Source organism: Oncorhynchus mykiss, chromosome 4 (assembly GCF_057628025.1).
Source record: "Oncorhynchus mykiss isolate SJ-2025 chromosome 4, ASM5762802v1, whole genome shotgun sequence".
NCBI classification, from domain to species: Eukaryota; Metazoa; Chordata; class Actinopteri; order Salmoniformes; family Salmonidae; genus Oncorhynchus; species Oncorhynchus mykiss.
Window position 1 is genome coordinate 18,817,726 of NC_143025.1, and position 17,662 is coordinate 18,835,387.

A 17,662-nucleotide genomic window follows, 5' to 3' on the forward strand; every position below is an offset into this window, starting at 1 on the left:
AAACAGCTTGGAAAATTCCAGAAAATGATGTCATTGCTTTATAAGCTTCTGATAGGCTAATTGACATCATTTGAGTCAATTGGAGGTGTACCTGTGGATGTATTTTCAAGGCCTACCTTTAAACTCAGTGCCTCTTTGCTTGACATCATGGGAAAATCTAAAGAAATCAGCTAGACTTCAGAAAAAAATTGTAGACCTCCACAAGTCTGGTTCATCCTTGGGAGCGATTTCCAATCACCTGAAGGTACCACGTTCATCTGTTCAAACAATAGTATGCAAGTATCAACACCATGGGACCACGCAGAAGTCATACCGCTCAGGAAGGAGATGCGTTCTGTCTCCTAGAGATGAATGTCCTTTGGTGCGAAAAGTGCAAATCAATCCCAGATCAACAGCAAAGGTAAATAGTCTGTAATTGTAACATGGAGTTTGTATGTTCACAGATGAAACTTCACCTTTACATTTCATGCATGGCTTTTCTTGCAATCCTTTAATTTACGTATGGATATTATTACGATCCTAACGACACGTACATTCAACCTTTTGGTAGGTATCTCACTCCATGGAGGTGTGGCTTAGGGATCCCTTCACGTGCCAATCCCTTTAGTGGGATCGATTTGACAACATCCAGTGAAATTGCAGAGCGCCAAATTCAAACTACAGAAATATCAATATTCACAAGTCAGAAATAACAATATAATAAATGCCTTACCTTTGAAGATCTTCTTTTTGCAATCCCAAATGTCTCATTGACACAATGAATGGTCATTTTGTTCGATAATTTCCTTCTTTATATCCCCAAAATGTCAATTTATTTGGCGCATTTGATTCAGAATTACACCGGTTCCAACTCGCCCAACATGACTACAAAGTATCTAATAAATTACCTGTAAACTTGGTCCAAACATTTCAAACAACGTTCCTAATCCAACCTCAGGTATCCGAAAATGTAAATAATCGATACAATTTAAGATGGAATAAACTGTTTCTAATACCTGATAAAAAAAACAACATGCAGCGCGTTCCTGTTCACGAGCACCAAAATAGTAGGGACCTTAAGAGTGACACATGGAATGAATAGCACATCTTCATTTCTCAAAAGAAAAACGTTGAAAACATTGAATTTCTAAAGACTGTTGACATCTAGTGGAAGCCATAGGAACTGCAATCTGAGCCCTAATTAATCAGGATTCCCATAGAAAACCATAGGAAAACACAATGACCTCAAAAAGAAATTCCCCTGGATGGATTATGCTCGGGGTTTCACCTGCTAAATCAGTTCTGTTATACTCAGACATTATTCTAACAGTTTTAGAAACTTCAGAGTGGTTTCTATCCAAATATACTAATTATATGTATATCCTAGCTTCTGGGCCTGAGTAACAGGCAGTTTACTTTGGGCACGCTTTTCATCTGGATGTGAATATACTGCCTCCTATCCCTAAGAAGTCAAAAATGTGTATAACTAAACCAAGATAGACCACAGCCTGTCGCTTCCAATGGGAATAAATGAGTCATAGTGGACAGAACAAGCAAGGAGGTGGGCAGAGCCTTGTGCGAGCTAGCGAGTTCCAATTGGCGACTTCTATCATCTGCATATTTCCATTACGGAACGCCTACTTTGTGAAGTGCGCATGTGAAGAAAAAAAAAATCAATCAATTTGCCTTTGCACTCCTAAACAACACAACTTTTAAAAACGTTTGCTAAAGGTAAAGTCCACTCTGTTCATAACATATTACAGTTTTGGGAACAGAACTGTAATTGACATCAAATGTTGATGAGAAAATTTGCGGAATGTCTGCCAAAATCAATCTCGTTCCATCTTCGCCCACTGCCGGCTGTGGGCTTCCACTCACTACCATTTGGGTAGTCGAGTGGATAAACCAAGCGGATGCTTCACTTTTATTTATCCAGTGAAATATCTGTTTCATTGTTCTATCTGTGAGGAATTGGCCATCCTGACAGCGTTCCCCAAACCACAATCTCCCCGTTTTTCAACTGGCCGTTCAGTACAGCATCGTTCAATTGAACGTTACAGAACGTACAAACGTACTGAACGCAGCACTTGCCTCGTTGTGTATATAGCTCAGAATTAACTAACCAATCATGTGGGTGTTATTGTGTCAGCCAATCGTCAATGAGAATACGCTCTTCCTGAAGTCATATCAAAGATGGTCGATAAATAAAGATTAATTCGGGCCGTTTACCATTGGAAAATATGGTCAGTTCCGGTCTACTTAAGGGGGTGGCTCTCCCATAGACAGTACACAAATGCGATAGCGGCTGTGTCTGTTCTACTTAGTTAATCGACTTCCATTAGAACAGAAAAAAAATAGGGAGTGGGATGTCTCGCTCCATCTTCCGTCTCTGGCGTTAGGTTGAGAGCCCATGATAAGGGGTGAGTAATAAAATATTATGTAGGTTTGCTAAATAATTACATTAAAAAATGTATATTAAAATGAATATTATTGTTAGATAAATGTTATTGTTGGCATATTTCATCACATCTTTGACGCATATGTACCTCCTGTTCAGGGAGTGTTCTGACCGTTTCCCATTGTCCGTTCCATCGATGTTTGCTAGCCAAAATTAGCTAGCTATTTATTTAGCTCGCTCTAGAGTATAGCCTGGCCAAACATATCTTCACGATTACACTTGTATAATCAAAATCAATAAATCATATTTTTTGGACTATTTAAGTAGGCTCATTCAGTAGTTTTGACCTGATTTAAGTTAAATTATGTTAAATAATTTTTAAAGTATAATTTATATTCGTAAAACATACATTGCAAATGATACTGTTGCTGCTTCCTGTTGTCATGTCTTTTTCTATTTATGGCTGAGTTTGTAAAAAAAAAAACGGTTTTAAGTGTACAAATTCATAATCGATATGCTGAAATAAATTGTGATATTGTTAAACCCAATACATAAGTTACTCCCTACTACACACTTGTGTTCAGATTTACGTTACTTGTATTTCGCTAAATGAGTACCGTATAAACTGCACACGCACCAATATTTACCAAGTGGTTACTCAACTGGAATTTATTAGGGTTGTTATACTGTAATCAATAGCGCGCGCAAATTAAATCACTCACATTGATACAACTTTGATGACGTGTACCGTTTGCGCTCTTAACAGACAGACCTCAATGAACTTGGGTATACTGCTTATATATTTCAATAGATTACAACCTGTCGTAGCCATTTATATCTCAGTGAGGAAATTATTTCGGTAGATGGCCAATAAGGAAAAAGAACACTTGACTTATGATTTCAACTAATCATCACCCTCACATCGGTTTCTAAAAGTACGAAAATGTATGCACTCCCTACTATAAATCGCTCTGGATACGAGCGTCTGCTAAATAACTAAAATGTAAATGGCGACAGGGGTTGGCTTTCATTTGAATGATAGCTTAACCCTCAAATCCACGAATTCATGTCTGGCTAGAGACGTTTATGGGAGGAGCGCCCAATTTTTTTTCTAAAACTATGGTCTAAAAAGTAACGTTACAGCTGCGTTCAGTCAGTCCCATTACGTACTGGCGCATACGACAAATACACTTCTATTAAACCAAATATATGGATATGTTCTTTTTTTGCATTATACTTTCAGAAAATGACCAGAATATCTGGCGCTAATGGAATGATAGTGTTTCATAGCATTACTTACCCAACAGGGTTGTGATTTCTGACTTTGTGGCTGTCTTATCTAGTGGAAACTGCTGTCATTTCCTGGTTGCACAAATTCTACACTGTTCGCGCAATTTCAGTTTTAGATCGATGTGAAATATCTTTTCAACAACGAAAAAAACGTTTTTTACATCTGTTTAAAGCTGGTGGACCAAAACCAAAAGTTACTTTCGGTCCACCAGCTTCAAAACAACTGTTTTGGACCACCAGCTTTTTTGTTATTGAAAATATATTTCACATTGATTTAAATTGTACAATGATTTCCTATACTATTCAGTAATTGTTTTCTCACATAAATAGAAATTGAGCAAACAGCATAGAATTTCAGCAACCGACAGAGCGACCTGACCAAATTCACATAGAAATGTGAGTTATAGGGCTCATTCTCATTGAAAGCAAGTCTAAGAAGCAGCAGATCTGTTATGTGCTATCTCTCTCTCTCTCTCTATGATTCTGTTCATAATTTTCATTTTTGTGTCTTTTACTTTTGGTTTTGTACACCAGCTTCAGATGAAAATACAATATGTTTGGTAATGGAAAATATATTTCACAGCGGTTTAGATGGTACAATGATTCTCTACACTATACTTGATTGTTTTGTCACAAACTGAAATTAGACAAACTAGAAGTTTAGCAACCAGGAAATGACAGGGCGATTTCTGCATAGTGCACCTTTAAGCAATCGATTTTGTGAGATTGTGGTGACTATAATCTTTAATACTAATGTCAGCAATTTGAACTATTTCCTGTAATTATTGTGTGGTGAAAACCTTAGTCTGTGTAGGCTAATGTAGAAACACGTTCTGTCCACCATAGGAAACTTGGCATAATATAGCATAATTTAAATATGTCAAAGTAATTCAATGTATTTAATATATAATGATAGTAAATGTAGCACACACACATTTTTACAACAATTACATATTTTTCTTCCTACTGTAACTGTGGAGAGAGCTTAAAAATGCTCCTAAGTACAATTTAACTTGGTGCTCTAGGCTAGTGTCCATAGGGTCTGTGCAGCAGGCTAACACCACTCTTGTAGCTAGCTAGCTTATATGTATATTCTGTTCAAAGGCAAATTGGCTCTGGAAGCCAAAACAGCCAATTACTTTAATCTAAACGCGAATCTCAAATTGCGGTACAGTTCTAGAAACATAAATCCCCATACTTTCAAATCAAAATAATTTCACAAATGCAAAACACCCACTTACTGTACACTGTTTGAACCGGTTTTAACACAGTAGCAGTCGGCTGTCATTTTCAGTGACAACGTTTTTGTGGCATCTATTTTCCGTTTACACCGGTGTTCGAAGACTCAGATAGCTAGTCCACTCTGTCTTCTGTATTTTTTCCGTAAACAAGCGCTTTAGCATGGAAATATCACCGTCTGGGAACCCAAACCCTATAAAGATGTTTATCAATTTAACCTTTTGTTTCTTGAAAATTGTTTCTCGCTGATATGAAAGATAGGGTCTTTATGCTTCCTAAAACGTAATTCAAGTGATGCGTGGTAATGTTCAATCTGAGCATCGGCGCTCTTAACAAAACTCCCCCGTACAGAAGACGCCTTCGTCCAGTGACTCGTATGTGTAATGTAAAGGAACTGAGAGTCATGATCAAGAGCTAGGTTATATTTAGAATAACAAACTACAGATCTGATATAGTCCCGTTCTTCATATAACCATATTCTTCTGACAAACTCAATGAGTGAGTATAAAGTACTAATAACTTCCTAGACCTGTTTTCGAATCATATGTAATATATCCCACTTGCAGATCAATCACTGGGATAACGATATCATGGGTGGTGTGAAGCAGGAGCAAAATGATGGACCTCCACCAAGAGGCACGCAGTCCTCTGATGCAGTACAAGAAGAGGCAAGAGAAGGGGAATTGGCCCCATACTGACATGAATAACAGTACTGTCTCTACTCTGTGTATACACAGACTACCCACTGTATGGTTATCTCATTGTTTCCTACATGTTGTTACCAATCTATGACCTGATCTAGCTTAAAGGCCCAATGCAACCGTTTTTATCCTAATATCAAATACTTTCTGTGTAACAGTTTAAGTCCCTTACTCTAATAATTTTCCATTAAATTGGTCAAAAAGAAACAAATAGCTTTTCACCAAAAAACTATTTCCCAAGCAAGAATTTAGCTAGGACTGTCTGGAGTGGTCTGAGTGGAGAGGGATATGTAATGGTTAGTGTAATTCAGGCCCCTTGGGACATGCCAACCATAAACCTTAACCATTTTACATTTCAACTTGAATGGGGTGATGTCAGAGTTGGACATACCAAGGATCCCACTTAGTCTTTTCCGATATGTAATCTAAAAACTAGCGGTTTGGAACTCTTACCTATTGGTCTGTATTAACTTATACCACTTGGCAACGGCACCAGGCAAGCCAAAACTCCACCCATGCAAAACCTGCTGATTAGAAGGTCCTGTGTAGATTGTGTTTTCAACCAGCAACTATCAGGAAATAACTGATCAAATTTCTAAACAGTTTTACAGTGTTAGTTTCATCAGCTGTTGTACAATATGATACAAAACCCATGAGAAACATAATTCTGACTGCATTGGCCCTTTAAATTGGAGAAGAGCATAAACATTGTGATGATGTCATGTAATGTTTCCTGATTTTTGATACACACTTTCACATTGCTAGCATTTTATAATTTCATCCTGGATCGCATGTCTGTTCTCTTTCTGTACAGCCTGTGAAGAAGAGAGGTTGGCCCAAGGGTAAGAAGAGAAAGAAAGTGTTGCCCAATGGTCCCAAGGCACCAGTGACAGGATATGTGCGTTTCCTGAATGAACGGCGGGAGCAGATCCGTGCCAAACACCCCGACCTGCCCTTTCCAGAAATCACCAAGAGGCTGGGTGCAGAGTGGAGCCGCTTAGCACCTCATGACAAACAGGTACCTTCAGGCTTTATGGGTCGGAAAGAGAAATGTAGTTGTAGGAACAGTTACACACTTTTTTTGCCCCAGCTTTGTATTTAGTGGCAGTGCATTCAGTAGCATTGTGCATCATTTTATGCATAGTTATATTTATATTCATATTTATAGACTAGCCAGATCTGTTTGATAAGCCCAGGTCGGCCTTCACAACTACAGGCTATAATGTTGAGGAGAAGTCTGGGAATGCAAGCTACCAGTGTATTGAGATCTCTTCTGTGTGTGTCTGGAGTGAACTGAAGTTTGCTTGTGTGCTGACCTGATAGCGCTTCCTGGATGAGGCAGAGCGAGAGAAGCTGCAGTATGCCCGGGAGCTGAGAGAATATCAACAGAGTGAAGCCTATCAGATCACCAGTGCCAAGATCCAGGACAAGAAGGTCAAGAGAGGTCAGAGTTGTGACGCATCTAACTTATTAGATGAAATATGTGACACGTCTACCTTCTACAGTGGGGCAAAAAAGTATTTAGTCAGCCACCAATTGTGCAAGTTCTCCCACTTAAAAAGATGAGAGAGGCCTATAATTTTCATTATAGGTACACTTCAACTATGACAGACAAAATGAGAAGAAAAAAATCCAGAAAATCACATTGTAGGATTTTTAATGAGTTTAATTGCAAATTATGGTGTAAAATAAGTATTTGGTCAATAACAAAAGTTTATCTCAATACTTTGTTATATACCCTTTGTTGGCAATGACAGAGGTCAAACGTTTTCTGTAAGTCTTCACAAGGTTTTCATACACTGTTGCTGGTATTTTGGCCCATTCCTCTATGCAGATCTCCTCTAGAGCAGTGATGTTTTGGGGCTGTTGCTGGGCAACACGGACTTTCAACTCCCTCCAAAGATTTTCTATGTGGTTGAGATCTGGAGACTGGCTAGGCCACTCCAGGACCTTGAAATGCTTCTTACGAAGCCACTCCTTTGCCCGGGCGGTGTGTTTGGGATCATTGTAATGCTGAAAGACCCAGCCACGTTTCATCTTCAATGTCCTTGCTGATGGAAGGAGGTTTTCACTCAAAATCTCATGATACATGGCCCCATTCATTCTTTCCTTTACACGGATCAGTTGTCCTGGTCCCTTTGCAGAAAAACAGCCCCAAAGCATGATGTTTCCACCCCCATGCTTCACTGTAGGTATGGTGTTCTTTGGATGCAACTCAGCATTCTTTGTCCTCCAAACACGACGAGTTGAGTTTTTACCAAAAGGTTATATTTTGGTTTCATCTGACCATATGACATTCTCCCAATCTTCTTCTGGATCATCCAAATGCTCTCTAGCAAACTTCAGACGGGCCTGGAAATGTACTGGCTTAAGCAGGGGGACACGTCTGGCACTGCAGGATTTGAGTCCCTGGCGGCGTAGTGTGTTACTGATGGTAGGCTTTGTTACTTTGGTCCCAGCTCTCTGCAGGTCATTCACTAGGTCCCCCCGTGTGGTTCTGGGATTTTTGCTCACCGTTCTTGTGATCATTTTGACCCTACGGGGTGAGATCTGGCGTGGAGCCCCAGATCGAGAGAGATTATCAGTGGTCTTGTATGTCTTCCATTTCCTAATAATTGCTCCCACAGTTGATTTCTTCAAACTAAGCTGCTTACCTATTGCAGATTCAGTCTTCCCAGCCTGGTGCAGGTCTACAATTTTGTTTCTGGTGTCCTTTGACAGCTCTTTGGTCTTGGCCATAGTGGAGTTTGGAGTGTGACTGTTTGAGATTGTGGACAGGTGTCTTTTATACTGATAACAAGTTCAAACAGGTGCCATTAATACAGGTAATGAGTGGAGGACAGAGGAGCCTCTTAAAGAAGAAGTTACAGGTCTGTGAGAGCCAGAAATCTTGCTTGTTTGTAGGTGACCAAATACTTATTTTCCACCATAATTTGCAAATAAATTCATTAAAAATCCTACAATGTGATTTCTGGATTTTTCTTTTTCTCATTTTGTCTGTCACAGTTGAAGTGTACCTATGATGAAAATTACAGGCCTCTCTCATCTTTTTAAGTGGGAGAACTTGCACAATTGGTGGCTGACTAAATACTTTTTTGCCCCACTGTATTTCGTTAGTTTGACAGGGTGGTTAAAACTGTTCCTTTCAGTTTTTGTTTTTTGTTCATTTTTCTTCTTTGAGCATTTAAATAATGGGATCTTCTTTTTCAGAAGAGTCTCCATCTGTCATTATCAATGCTAACAGTTCTGGATCAGCTGCTCTGAAGGTACAGTTAGCCTTACATAATGTGTTGTGTTTCTGAATAGAGGTTATGAGTAGGCTGACTTCTGATTTTGTGCAATGTGTTAACGGGTTGATTTGTTTTGAATTATGTCCTCTAGGGTTCAGATCATCTGTCCAACAGATTTGATGTTCCAATATTTACAGAGGAATTCCTGGACCAGAACAAGGGTATGAGACAGGCAAACGAGCGTCTCTGGGACAAACACTGTTTCAGTGAAGAAAGTTCTAGCTATTTCCTTACTAATGGTTGTTTCTTTGCTCCCAGCCCGGGAAGCGGAGCTGCGGCGTTTACGCAAAGCAAATGTGGAGTTTGAGGAGCAGAACGCAGTGTTGCAGAAGCACATTTCAGACATGTACAGCGCTAAGGAGAGACTGGAAGCTGAACTGGGGCAGGATGAGCTCCGGACGCAGGCTCTGCACAGGCACCTGCTGGCCATCAAACACACCCTCGTCAGCAGCCTGTCCACTGTGGCCCTGCCAGGTCAGAACCATGTCACTGGGCCCTCTCATCCATCTCGGAACCTGATAGCACAGTCTCCCTGTATGATTTGGCTGCTTTTACTTATGTTGAAGTTTCCTTACCATGAAAGTAGTTTGTAGACGTAAAAACATAACGTGTTTGTTGATGAATTGGCCAAAATCAACATTGATGACTTGTCCTTAGCAAGACATTTTGAAACATACAGATTTGGTTCTAATGTTTTCAAAATATTTTAAACTACAATATTTTAGTATTTCTTACATTAACCCCCAATATTATCCATATAGGAATTTAATCCTTAGTTTCACTACACTTTCTCTCCAGGCACGGGTGAGACCCCCTCTCTTGGTACCCTGGACTCTTACCTGAGTCGCCTGAGTGGTACTCTGGAGAGCAATCCTCATGAGCACCGTGCCTTGCTGGCTCAGCTTCACGATGTCCTTTCTCACCTTGACAGGTAACACACCTGTGAGAAGATCTAATACCTTGAGTTGTACTGAGTTATGTCAGGGGACATACATGACCTACAGTCTTGTGCATTACCATTCATATACAGTGGGGCAAAAATAATTTAGTCAGCCACCAATTGTGCAAGTTCTCCCACTTAAAAAGATGAGAGAGGCCTGTAATTTTCATCATAGGTACACTTCAACTATGACAGACAAAATGAGGGGGAAAAATCCAGAAAATCACATTATAGGATTTTTTTTAATTAATTTATTTTCAAATTATGGTGGAAAATAAGTATTTGGTCACCTACAAACAAGCAAGATTTCTGGCTCGCACAGACCTGTAACTTCTTCTTTAAGAGGCTCCTCTGTCCTCCACTCGTTACCTGTGTTAATGGCACCTGTTTGAACTTGTTATCAGTATAAAAGACACCTGTCCACAATCTCAAACAGTCACACACTCCAAACTCCACTATGGCCAAGACCAAAGAGCTGTCAAAGGACACCAGAAACAAAATTGTAGACCTGCACCAGGCTGGGAAGACTGAATCTGCAATAGGTAAGCAGCTTGGTGTGAAGAAATCAACTGTGGGAGCAATTAATAGGAAATGGAAGACATACAAGACCACTGATAATCCCCCTCGATCTGGGGCTCCACGCAAGATCTCACCCCGTGGGGTCAAAATGATCACAAGAACAGTGAGCAAAAATCCCAGAACCACACGGGGGGACATAGTGAATGACCTGCAGAGAGCTGGGACCAAAGTAACAAAGCCTACCATCAGTAACACACTACGCCGCCAGGGACTCAAATCCTGCAGTGCCAGACGTGTCCCCCTACATGTCCAGGCCCATCTGAAGTTTGCTAGAGAGCATTTGGATGATCCAGAAGAAGATTGGGAAAATGTCATATGGTCAGATGAAACCAAAATATAACTTTTTGGTAAAACCTCAACACGTTGTGTTTGGAGGATAAAGAATGCTGAGTTGCATCCAAAGAACACCATATCTACTGTGAAGCATGGGGGTGGAAGCATCGTGCTTTGGGGCTATTTTTCTGCAAAGGGACCAGGACAACTGATCCGTGTAAAGGAAAGAATGAATGGGGCCATGTATCGTGAGATTTTGAATGAAAACCTCCTTCCATCAGCAAGGACATTGAAGATGAAACATAGCTGGGTCTTTCAGCATGACAATGATCCCAAACACACCGCCCGGGCAACGAAGGAGTGGCTTCGTAAGAAGCATTTCAAGGTCCTGGTGTGGCCTAGCCAGTCTCCAGATCTCAAACACATAAAATCTTTGGAGGGAGTTGAAAGTCCGTGTTGCCCAGCAACAGCCCCAAAACATCACTGCTCTAGAGGAGATCTGCATGGAGGAATGGGCCAAAATACCAGCAACAGTGTGTGAAAACCTTGTGAAGACTTACAGAAAACGTTTGACCTCTGTCATTGCCAACAAAGGGTATATAAGAAAGTATTGAGAAACTTTTGTTATTGACCAAATACTTATTTTCCACCATCATTTGCAAATAAATTCATTAAAAATCCTACAATGTGATTTTCTGGATATTTTTTTTCTTCTCATTTTGTCTGTCATCGTTGAAGTGTACCTATGATGAAAATTACAGGCCCCTCATCTTTTTAAGTGGGAGGACTTGCACAATTGGTGGCTGACTAAATATTTTTTTGCCGCACTGTATAATGTTGTGTCAAATTTAAACACTTGCTAGATCTGCATGCATACAGTACAACAACTTACCTTGTTGTTATGGATGGTCACACTGTTCTAACAGTCTCCTCCCTCACCTTATTTTCAGTGAGAAACTATGAGACGACCTCCACACCCATTCCCACTTGAGGTGGATCCCAGATGGTGCAACGACAGGTCCAATCAGTGCCCATCGCAGTGTAGTCAAGGGATAGGTGGGATGTCTATCTGATGTAACAGATAAAACACAACGTTCAGTCCATATACCATTACTCTGTGGTACATCTGCATGTGTGTACAGTCTGGTACAGTTTTGGTGGCGAATATAAGCCTTTGAGGCTTGGTGTGAACAGTCATTATGTCAACTGCCTTAACTGGTTCCATTTGTAGTTAATTTGGTTTGTTAAATGGAAGTAACATTTGACATGCCTTTTATGGCATTTGGAGTGAATTAAGAGTTTTTCAGGTGAAGCTACTTGGAAATGAGGAGGTTGCGGAAGTGTACTGGTGTCCAATGAGAGGCAAAATGAACTGGAAAAGATTATAGCATTGTTTTCAGAATATGTTTTTGTATTGTAATTGATATTAGTTTTGTGGTGGGTAGTTTTGGATTAAGGGATTTTTTTTTGTCATGGTTTATTTGCGTTAATTCAAATTGGATGTTTGTCTTCTTTGTAATTGTTTTATCAATTTGCAATAAAAGTAAATGTGTGTAATTTTCCAGATGTCATTAAGGATGAGTGTGACGCACATAGAGCCTATAGTGACGCATGGAGGATGTTGTCTGAAATGGCCTGATGACTCAATAGCCGCCGATAGCACCTGTTGGCCCCACTTTACAATGGACAGAAATTATTTTGGACAGACTTATCTGATCTTAGTTGCTAGATCCCCACCAGAGGGTGGTATAGCTCCATTTAGAAACGTCAGTTAGCTTGATTGGGTTGTACACAGTTTCTTTAAATTTGAGTTAATTTCATAATTTTCCATTCATGAATTGACTTTTCAATCCACTCTCAGTATTGACAGGTTTAATTTGTTTAGATCTTCTTGATTCCCTGTAGGCCTTTCCCAATGTGTTTTTACTATAGAAAACACTTAATTAAAGCAGCAATCGGTAGTATAAACGATAACAAAGTGTTGTCCCCGTTTCGTTTAAAATCTGGGGGCTGGAGAAATGTAACCACTCAAATTCATAGACAGAGCTATGGATGTTTTAAGGAAAAATAGAGTGTTTCTTTACAGACATTGGCGTAAAACAAGTTTATATTTTGGGTTCTGATGAGGTGAGACAGTTGAACTAAACTCGTGAGGCATTTATAAATTATATTCTTCAAGAATAAATGGGTGCAAATCATACATTTTTAAGTGAAAAAATGTACAGTGAATATAGCAACAGCTGATTGCCCTTTTCCTAGGACAAAACAAATTCCAGTTTTCTCCTCAAAGTATGCCCGGTAATATATGTTTCTAAAAGCTTGGATTGGAACAAGGAGAGGCAGAGTAATTCTAGGCGCAGAATATAATTATGTCAGGGTAAATATGGCATGTAAGATATTCAATAGCTTACTTCTCTACTTTAATGTATTCCTTCTTTTTTACACCAAGTACGCACTAGGGTAAATATACTTGGTTGTAGTCATCCTTGGTAGTGGACTTGAAGAGTCTTTATAATCCTATTTTAGGTCCAGTTAACTGAGATTAGAAGATGTTGTAGTCTACATTTGAGATTTTCAGCGGTGCCACGTAACGTGGTAGAGTGTTCCGACTGCCAAACAGCATTGGTCCATCCCATCCTCACTACCCTGACGTCACTCTTGGGAACTGTCCTTACAGTGGTGGTGCTGAACAAGATGGCTGTGAGTCGGGGAGCGGAGAGCTGAGGAGGATGAAATATACCCCCCCTCCTCCCCCCAAATTGATCCTGACTCAGTGGGTGAGAGGGAAAGGTCAGATTTTTTTTATTTATTTTTTTATTGTCACATAGCAGTGACACGCATTAGCTTAGTTGTGAAGCGGAGCTGATCACGTCCACCTATTTAAACAGGCTATAGAGACAGCAATCTACTCCGGTTTGAAGCCGGTGGACATCTGGGAGCGATCATAGCCAGAGCTAAGAGATGTCATTGCTGTGTGTTGGAGGTAAGCGATAAAAACAAACATATTTCAAGCTTGCCGTAGCCTACTGGCTGTCGAGAGAAATGCTCTTGTTAAGTCGGGTAACCAGCTGCTTCGCGGGCTGTTTTCTTCAATGAATGTCGTTGCAGCTGATTCTGCTATAAAATGTATAAATTGTGGTTTCATAAATTAAGCACGTTTTACTAAATGTGATTTAAGTTTGCTGTTAACTGAATAAACTGACAGTAGGTTTGTATTTTGTGGCCAACATTTTATGGTTGTTTAATTGGTCTAATTCTTCTTTTAATTATATGAGTGTCTTCTAGTGATAAAGAAGCGTAATAGGCTACCAATGTCATCCTAAACACTTTGATTGTCATAAGCCTATTCACCGTACCATAATTATGATTTGAACAGAATTCGAAAACCTCATATTAGGCCTGTGGTATCAAAATGTCTGATTTGTAGTAGATTGTCCTCTTTACCATATCCCCTCACTAGATTTTTGATTAAGGTTAATTGTCTTAGTAGTACAGCAACATTAAAACGAGTGCTTCCCGCTGTGCAGTTTTTGCATGCTATCTTGAACATGTACGCTTTCTATGATTACATACAACTTTTATAGTTACAGTAACCTCAATGTGGCCATGGATGAGTTACCCATTTTAATGTTTAATAAAAACGCTTACATTAGTTTGTAAAATAGCCTAAAGTTAAGGCTATTTACTGTATTACAAAAGTAATATCGAACTGTGTTAGGTTGACAACGCAACCAAATATCAGCATTTAAATGAGATGTATCTAATGCTTGGGTAGTTTCATCTGAACCACTGGCGTAATAATATTCTTTAACTTTTGGTTTAGTTGGAGACGTGAATCCAACATAGAATTTGTTAACTTGTTGAGAAGTTCATACTTTTGCAATACAGTAAATAGTGTGATGTTGAATTGTGTTTGGTTGTCAACGCAACCAAATATCAACATTGGAATGAGATGTATATTTTGTACCACTGACTTAGTCTGACATTAATTCCAGTTTTTCTGAACCAAACATATCTAAGTTAAAGAATAGGACTAAATCCTATCAAATCAAACTTTAAATGCACTTTAATAAAGTTTGATCTGATTTACTATTCTTTAACTTTGGTTAATTGTTGGTTGAAATAGGGATGTGAATCCAATATATTCATTATTAACTTGAATATTACATTTGACATCAACCAAAGCTTGAAACCCTGGGCCTATATATATTGTCTATTTTTTGTTGAACCCTGGGTTGAATTGAAACAGTAGCTGTTGATGACTTCGCAAATGCTATAATATTATAGGCCTAAATATTATCATTGATGATATATGACTTAGAGAGAGAGTATGGTTACATTTAATTTGCTCTGCTAAACCTTCCCTTTGGAATGACTTTGATAGCAACAGTGAATATATATTTAGTAATGAGATCTCTCAATAATCATTCTCACGATAGCTCATTGGCAGTAGTCAGACAAATATCAAAGCTAAATATGGCTGGGCTTGATTAAAACCCTGGATGGGCAGCCTGGTCTCAGACTAGACGTAACATAGTAAATGTAATTTGAGACACTAAAATTAGTATGATAAGTTTTGTTTGGTATGGTTACATAAGACAGAGGGTTACTTAAGGCAATAACAAAAGGAGGGTGGTTGGTCGGGGTGGATGGGTAGGCGAATCTCATCATCAGAATTTCAGCTAATTAAAAACTTTTCAACTACTTACTCCTTTTTAGCTACTTTGCAACTACTTAGTATGTTAGCTAACCATTCCCCTAACCCTTACCTTAACCATTTTAGCTAACCCTAAACCTAACCTTAACCCTTTAACCTAACTCCTAACCCTAACAAGGGTTGTCTGTGTTGAAAATTGCTTACCATGATGACATAACTCTGTTGTTGAATTTTGCCCTCAAAACAACAGTTGATGACTTTTTGCAAATCCATGTATTTTCCACAGATTCCACATCACAATACGTTGACAAATTACATTGAAATCATGCCGATTCAACCAGTTTGTGCCCAGTGGACTGTGTCGCTTTTGGTCATCTAATGATGATTGCATTCCTTATGACAGCCTTCCTCTTGAGAAATCATGAGTTTCCAAGGAAATCTGCTGAATGCAGCCTTTCAGTGCCGTGACCACAGTAGATTGCCTCTAGCACTAGCCTACTATGTTGAATCAGTGTTGTTGACCATATACCCCTTCTAAAATGATTTGATTGTTTGTGTGAAATACATTTCTCAGCAGATGATAAAAGTGTGTCCAAGAGATTTTACCCTGGGCCATGGGGTATTGGCGTGAATCCCTAAGCAATTTCCTCTCCCAGTTACTCTCCAAACAAAACACCCAAAAGCAAATGTTTTGTAAGTTTAAAACAGCAAAACCAACGGGGAAAAAACTGGTTGAATCAACATTGTTTCCACCTAATTTCAACAAAGCAATTCAGAGTGCTGATATTGAATCAATGTGCAAAACTGATTGGATTTGCAAATAGTGATCAAGGTAAGGGAATTTAGCCTTTTTCTTCACCCAACTTTTAACTTAAATTCAATGTCATGGTGAAATATTTTGTTGATTTCACGTTGAATTCATGTTAGTTGACAATTCAACCAAATTTCAACCAAAACTAGCTGTTTAACTGACATCAGAGCACCTTTGGAATAGTCTTGTAACGCTGAGAGTCTGGAAGCAAGTTCAGGGAGGGAGTATTTTATTAAAATAAACAGAACATAATACAGAACATAATACAAAACAAGACACACTAACAGCACACAGACATGAAACAATGACGCCTGGGGAAGGAACCAAAGGGAGTAACATATATAGGGCAATCAAGGAGGTGAGGGTAATCAAGGAGGTGATGGAGTCCAGGTGATTGTCATTATGCGCTGATGTGTGGACCGATGGTGACAGGTGTGCGCCATAACGAGCAGCCTGGTGACAAGTCTGTTTTTGGGTCAGGTTGTTTGAATATCAGCAGTTTTGTGAATCCTTTTGACCCTTTTTGCTCCCTCTGTAACTTGTCTATTTTAATTTGCTAGTAGCCTGCCTGTTATAGATTAGGGCAGTTCTATGTTATTGTCACATATCAAGGTACTATATGTAGAGGTAGAGCGACATGCCACCCTCAGCAACCCAAACCGCCCACTCCAAAGTGTTTGTGACAGGATATGTTCTTGGCACGGTAGTTGTATAAACAAGCTGATTGCACAGATGTCAGGATTGAGACAGATCCCCAGATGTACCCTCAATATCCTCAAGCTTTGTTGGCATAGCAACCCTCTATTCCCTGGCATTTGGGTGCTTTCCCATTAGCATTGAGTGTACAGCTATGTTAGTGGTTATTTTTGGTTAACATCCAGTTGCCACGGTGAGCTTGAGAGACTTCACATGGACATTTCTAGGTCTTTAACACATGTAGATATGGCAGCGACAACAACCCAGGAGAGAGGAAGCGTCTCCACGGTTACCATTTCTTGTAAATGTATGATTATAACTCGGCCTATACAGTGCTTTAAGAACATATTCACACCCCTGACTTTTTCTAAATTGTGTTGTCCTACAGACTGAATTTAAAATGGATGACACTCAGATTTCGTTTCTCACTGGCCTACACACAATACCCCATAATGTCAGTGGAATTAGTATTATTTTATTAATGTTTTTTACAAATTAATTAAAGAAATAAAAGCTGAAATGTCTTGAGTCAATAAGTATTACATCCCTTTGTTATGGCAAGCCTAAATGTGCTTAAGAAGTCACATAACTTCCATGGACTCTGTATGCAATAATAGTGCTGTAAAATATTTTTGAACGACTACCTCATCTCTGCATGCACCTCACACATACAATTATCTGTAAGGGGCCTCAGTTGAGCAGTGCATTTCAAAAACAGATTCAACCACAAAGATCAGGGAGGTTTTCAAAGAAAGGCACCTATTGGTAAAAATAAAAATTTGACTTTGAATATCCCTTTGAGCATGGTG

The 17,662-nt window shown here is 39.3% G+C and overlaps 2 protein-coding genes across 6 annotated transcripts in view; both read left to right on the forward strand.

Moving 5' to 3' along the window:
• The first annotated feature begins 2,111 nt into the window (after positions 1–2,111).
• hmg20b (high mobility group 20B) lies at positions 2,112–12,246 on the forward strand. 5 transcript variants are annotated; one of them, XM_021598964.3, is made up of 9 exons: positions 2,112–2,399; positions 5,473–5,574; positions 6,422–6,625; positions 6,931–7,051; positions 8,818–8,873; positions 8,989–9,058; positions 9,156–9,371; positions 9,696–9,828; positions 11,640–12,246. In XM_021598964.3, exons 2-9 carry the CDS (start codon positions 5,497–5,499, stop codon positions 11,650–11,652), a joined length of 891 nt encoding a protein of 296 aa, XP_021454639.1. In that variant the 5' UTR covers positions 2,112–2,399; positions 5,473–5,496; the 3' UTR covers positions 11,653–12,246. The 5 variants fall into 5 exon arrangements, with proteins under 5 accessions (XP_021454639.1, XP_021454637.1, XP_090087442.1 ...); XM_021598962.3 differs by having other exon boundaries at positions 2,164–2,399; positions 5,473–5,653; XM_090231315.1 differs by having other exon boundaries at positions 2,210–2,399; positions 8,821–8,873.
• Positions 12,247–13,347: 1,101 nt separating this feature from the next.
• The window catches only part of LOC110522750 (protein unc-13 homolog A), an 80,666-nt gene continuing 76,351 nt past the window's right edge, over positions 13,348–17,662 (forward strand). The window contains exon 1 of the mRNA XM_090231313.1: positions 13,348–13,672. Within this exon, the coding sequence (XP_090087439.1) occupies positions 13,651–13,672 (22 nt within the window). The 5' untranslated portion in view covers positions 13,348–13,650. The remainder of the gene's footprint in view (positions 13,673–17,662) is intronic.

Bases quoted from the DNA above. Each gene is read 5' to 3' on its own strand.
- hmg20b (XM_021598962.3), top strand. From the start codon at position 5,522: ATGATGGACCTCCACCAAGAGGCACGCAGTCCTCTGATGCAGTACAAG. The intron at 6,626-6,930 runs GTACCTTCAGGC...CTGACCTGATAG, and splicing joins TAGCACCTCATGACAAACAG to CGCTTCCTGGATGAGGCAGA. The intron at 9,059-9,155 runs GTATGAGACAGG...CTTTGCTCCCAG, and splicing joins ATTCCTGGACCAGAACAAGG to CCCGGGAAGCGGAGCTGCGG.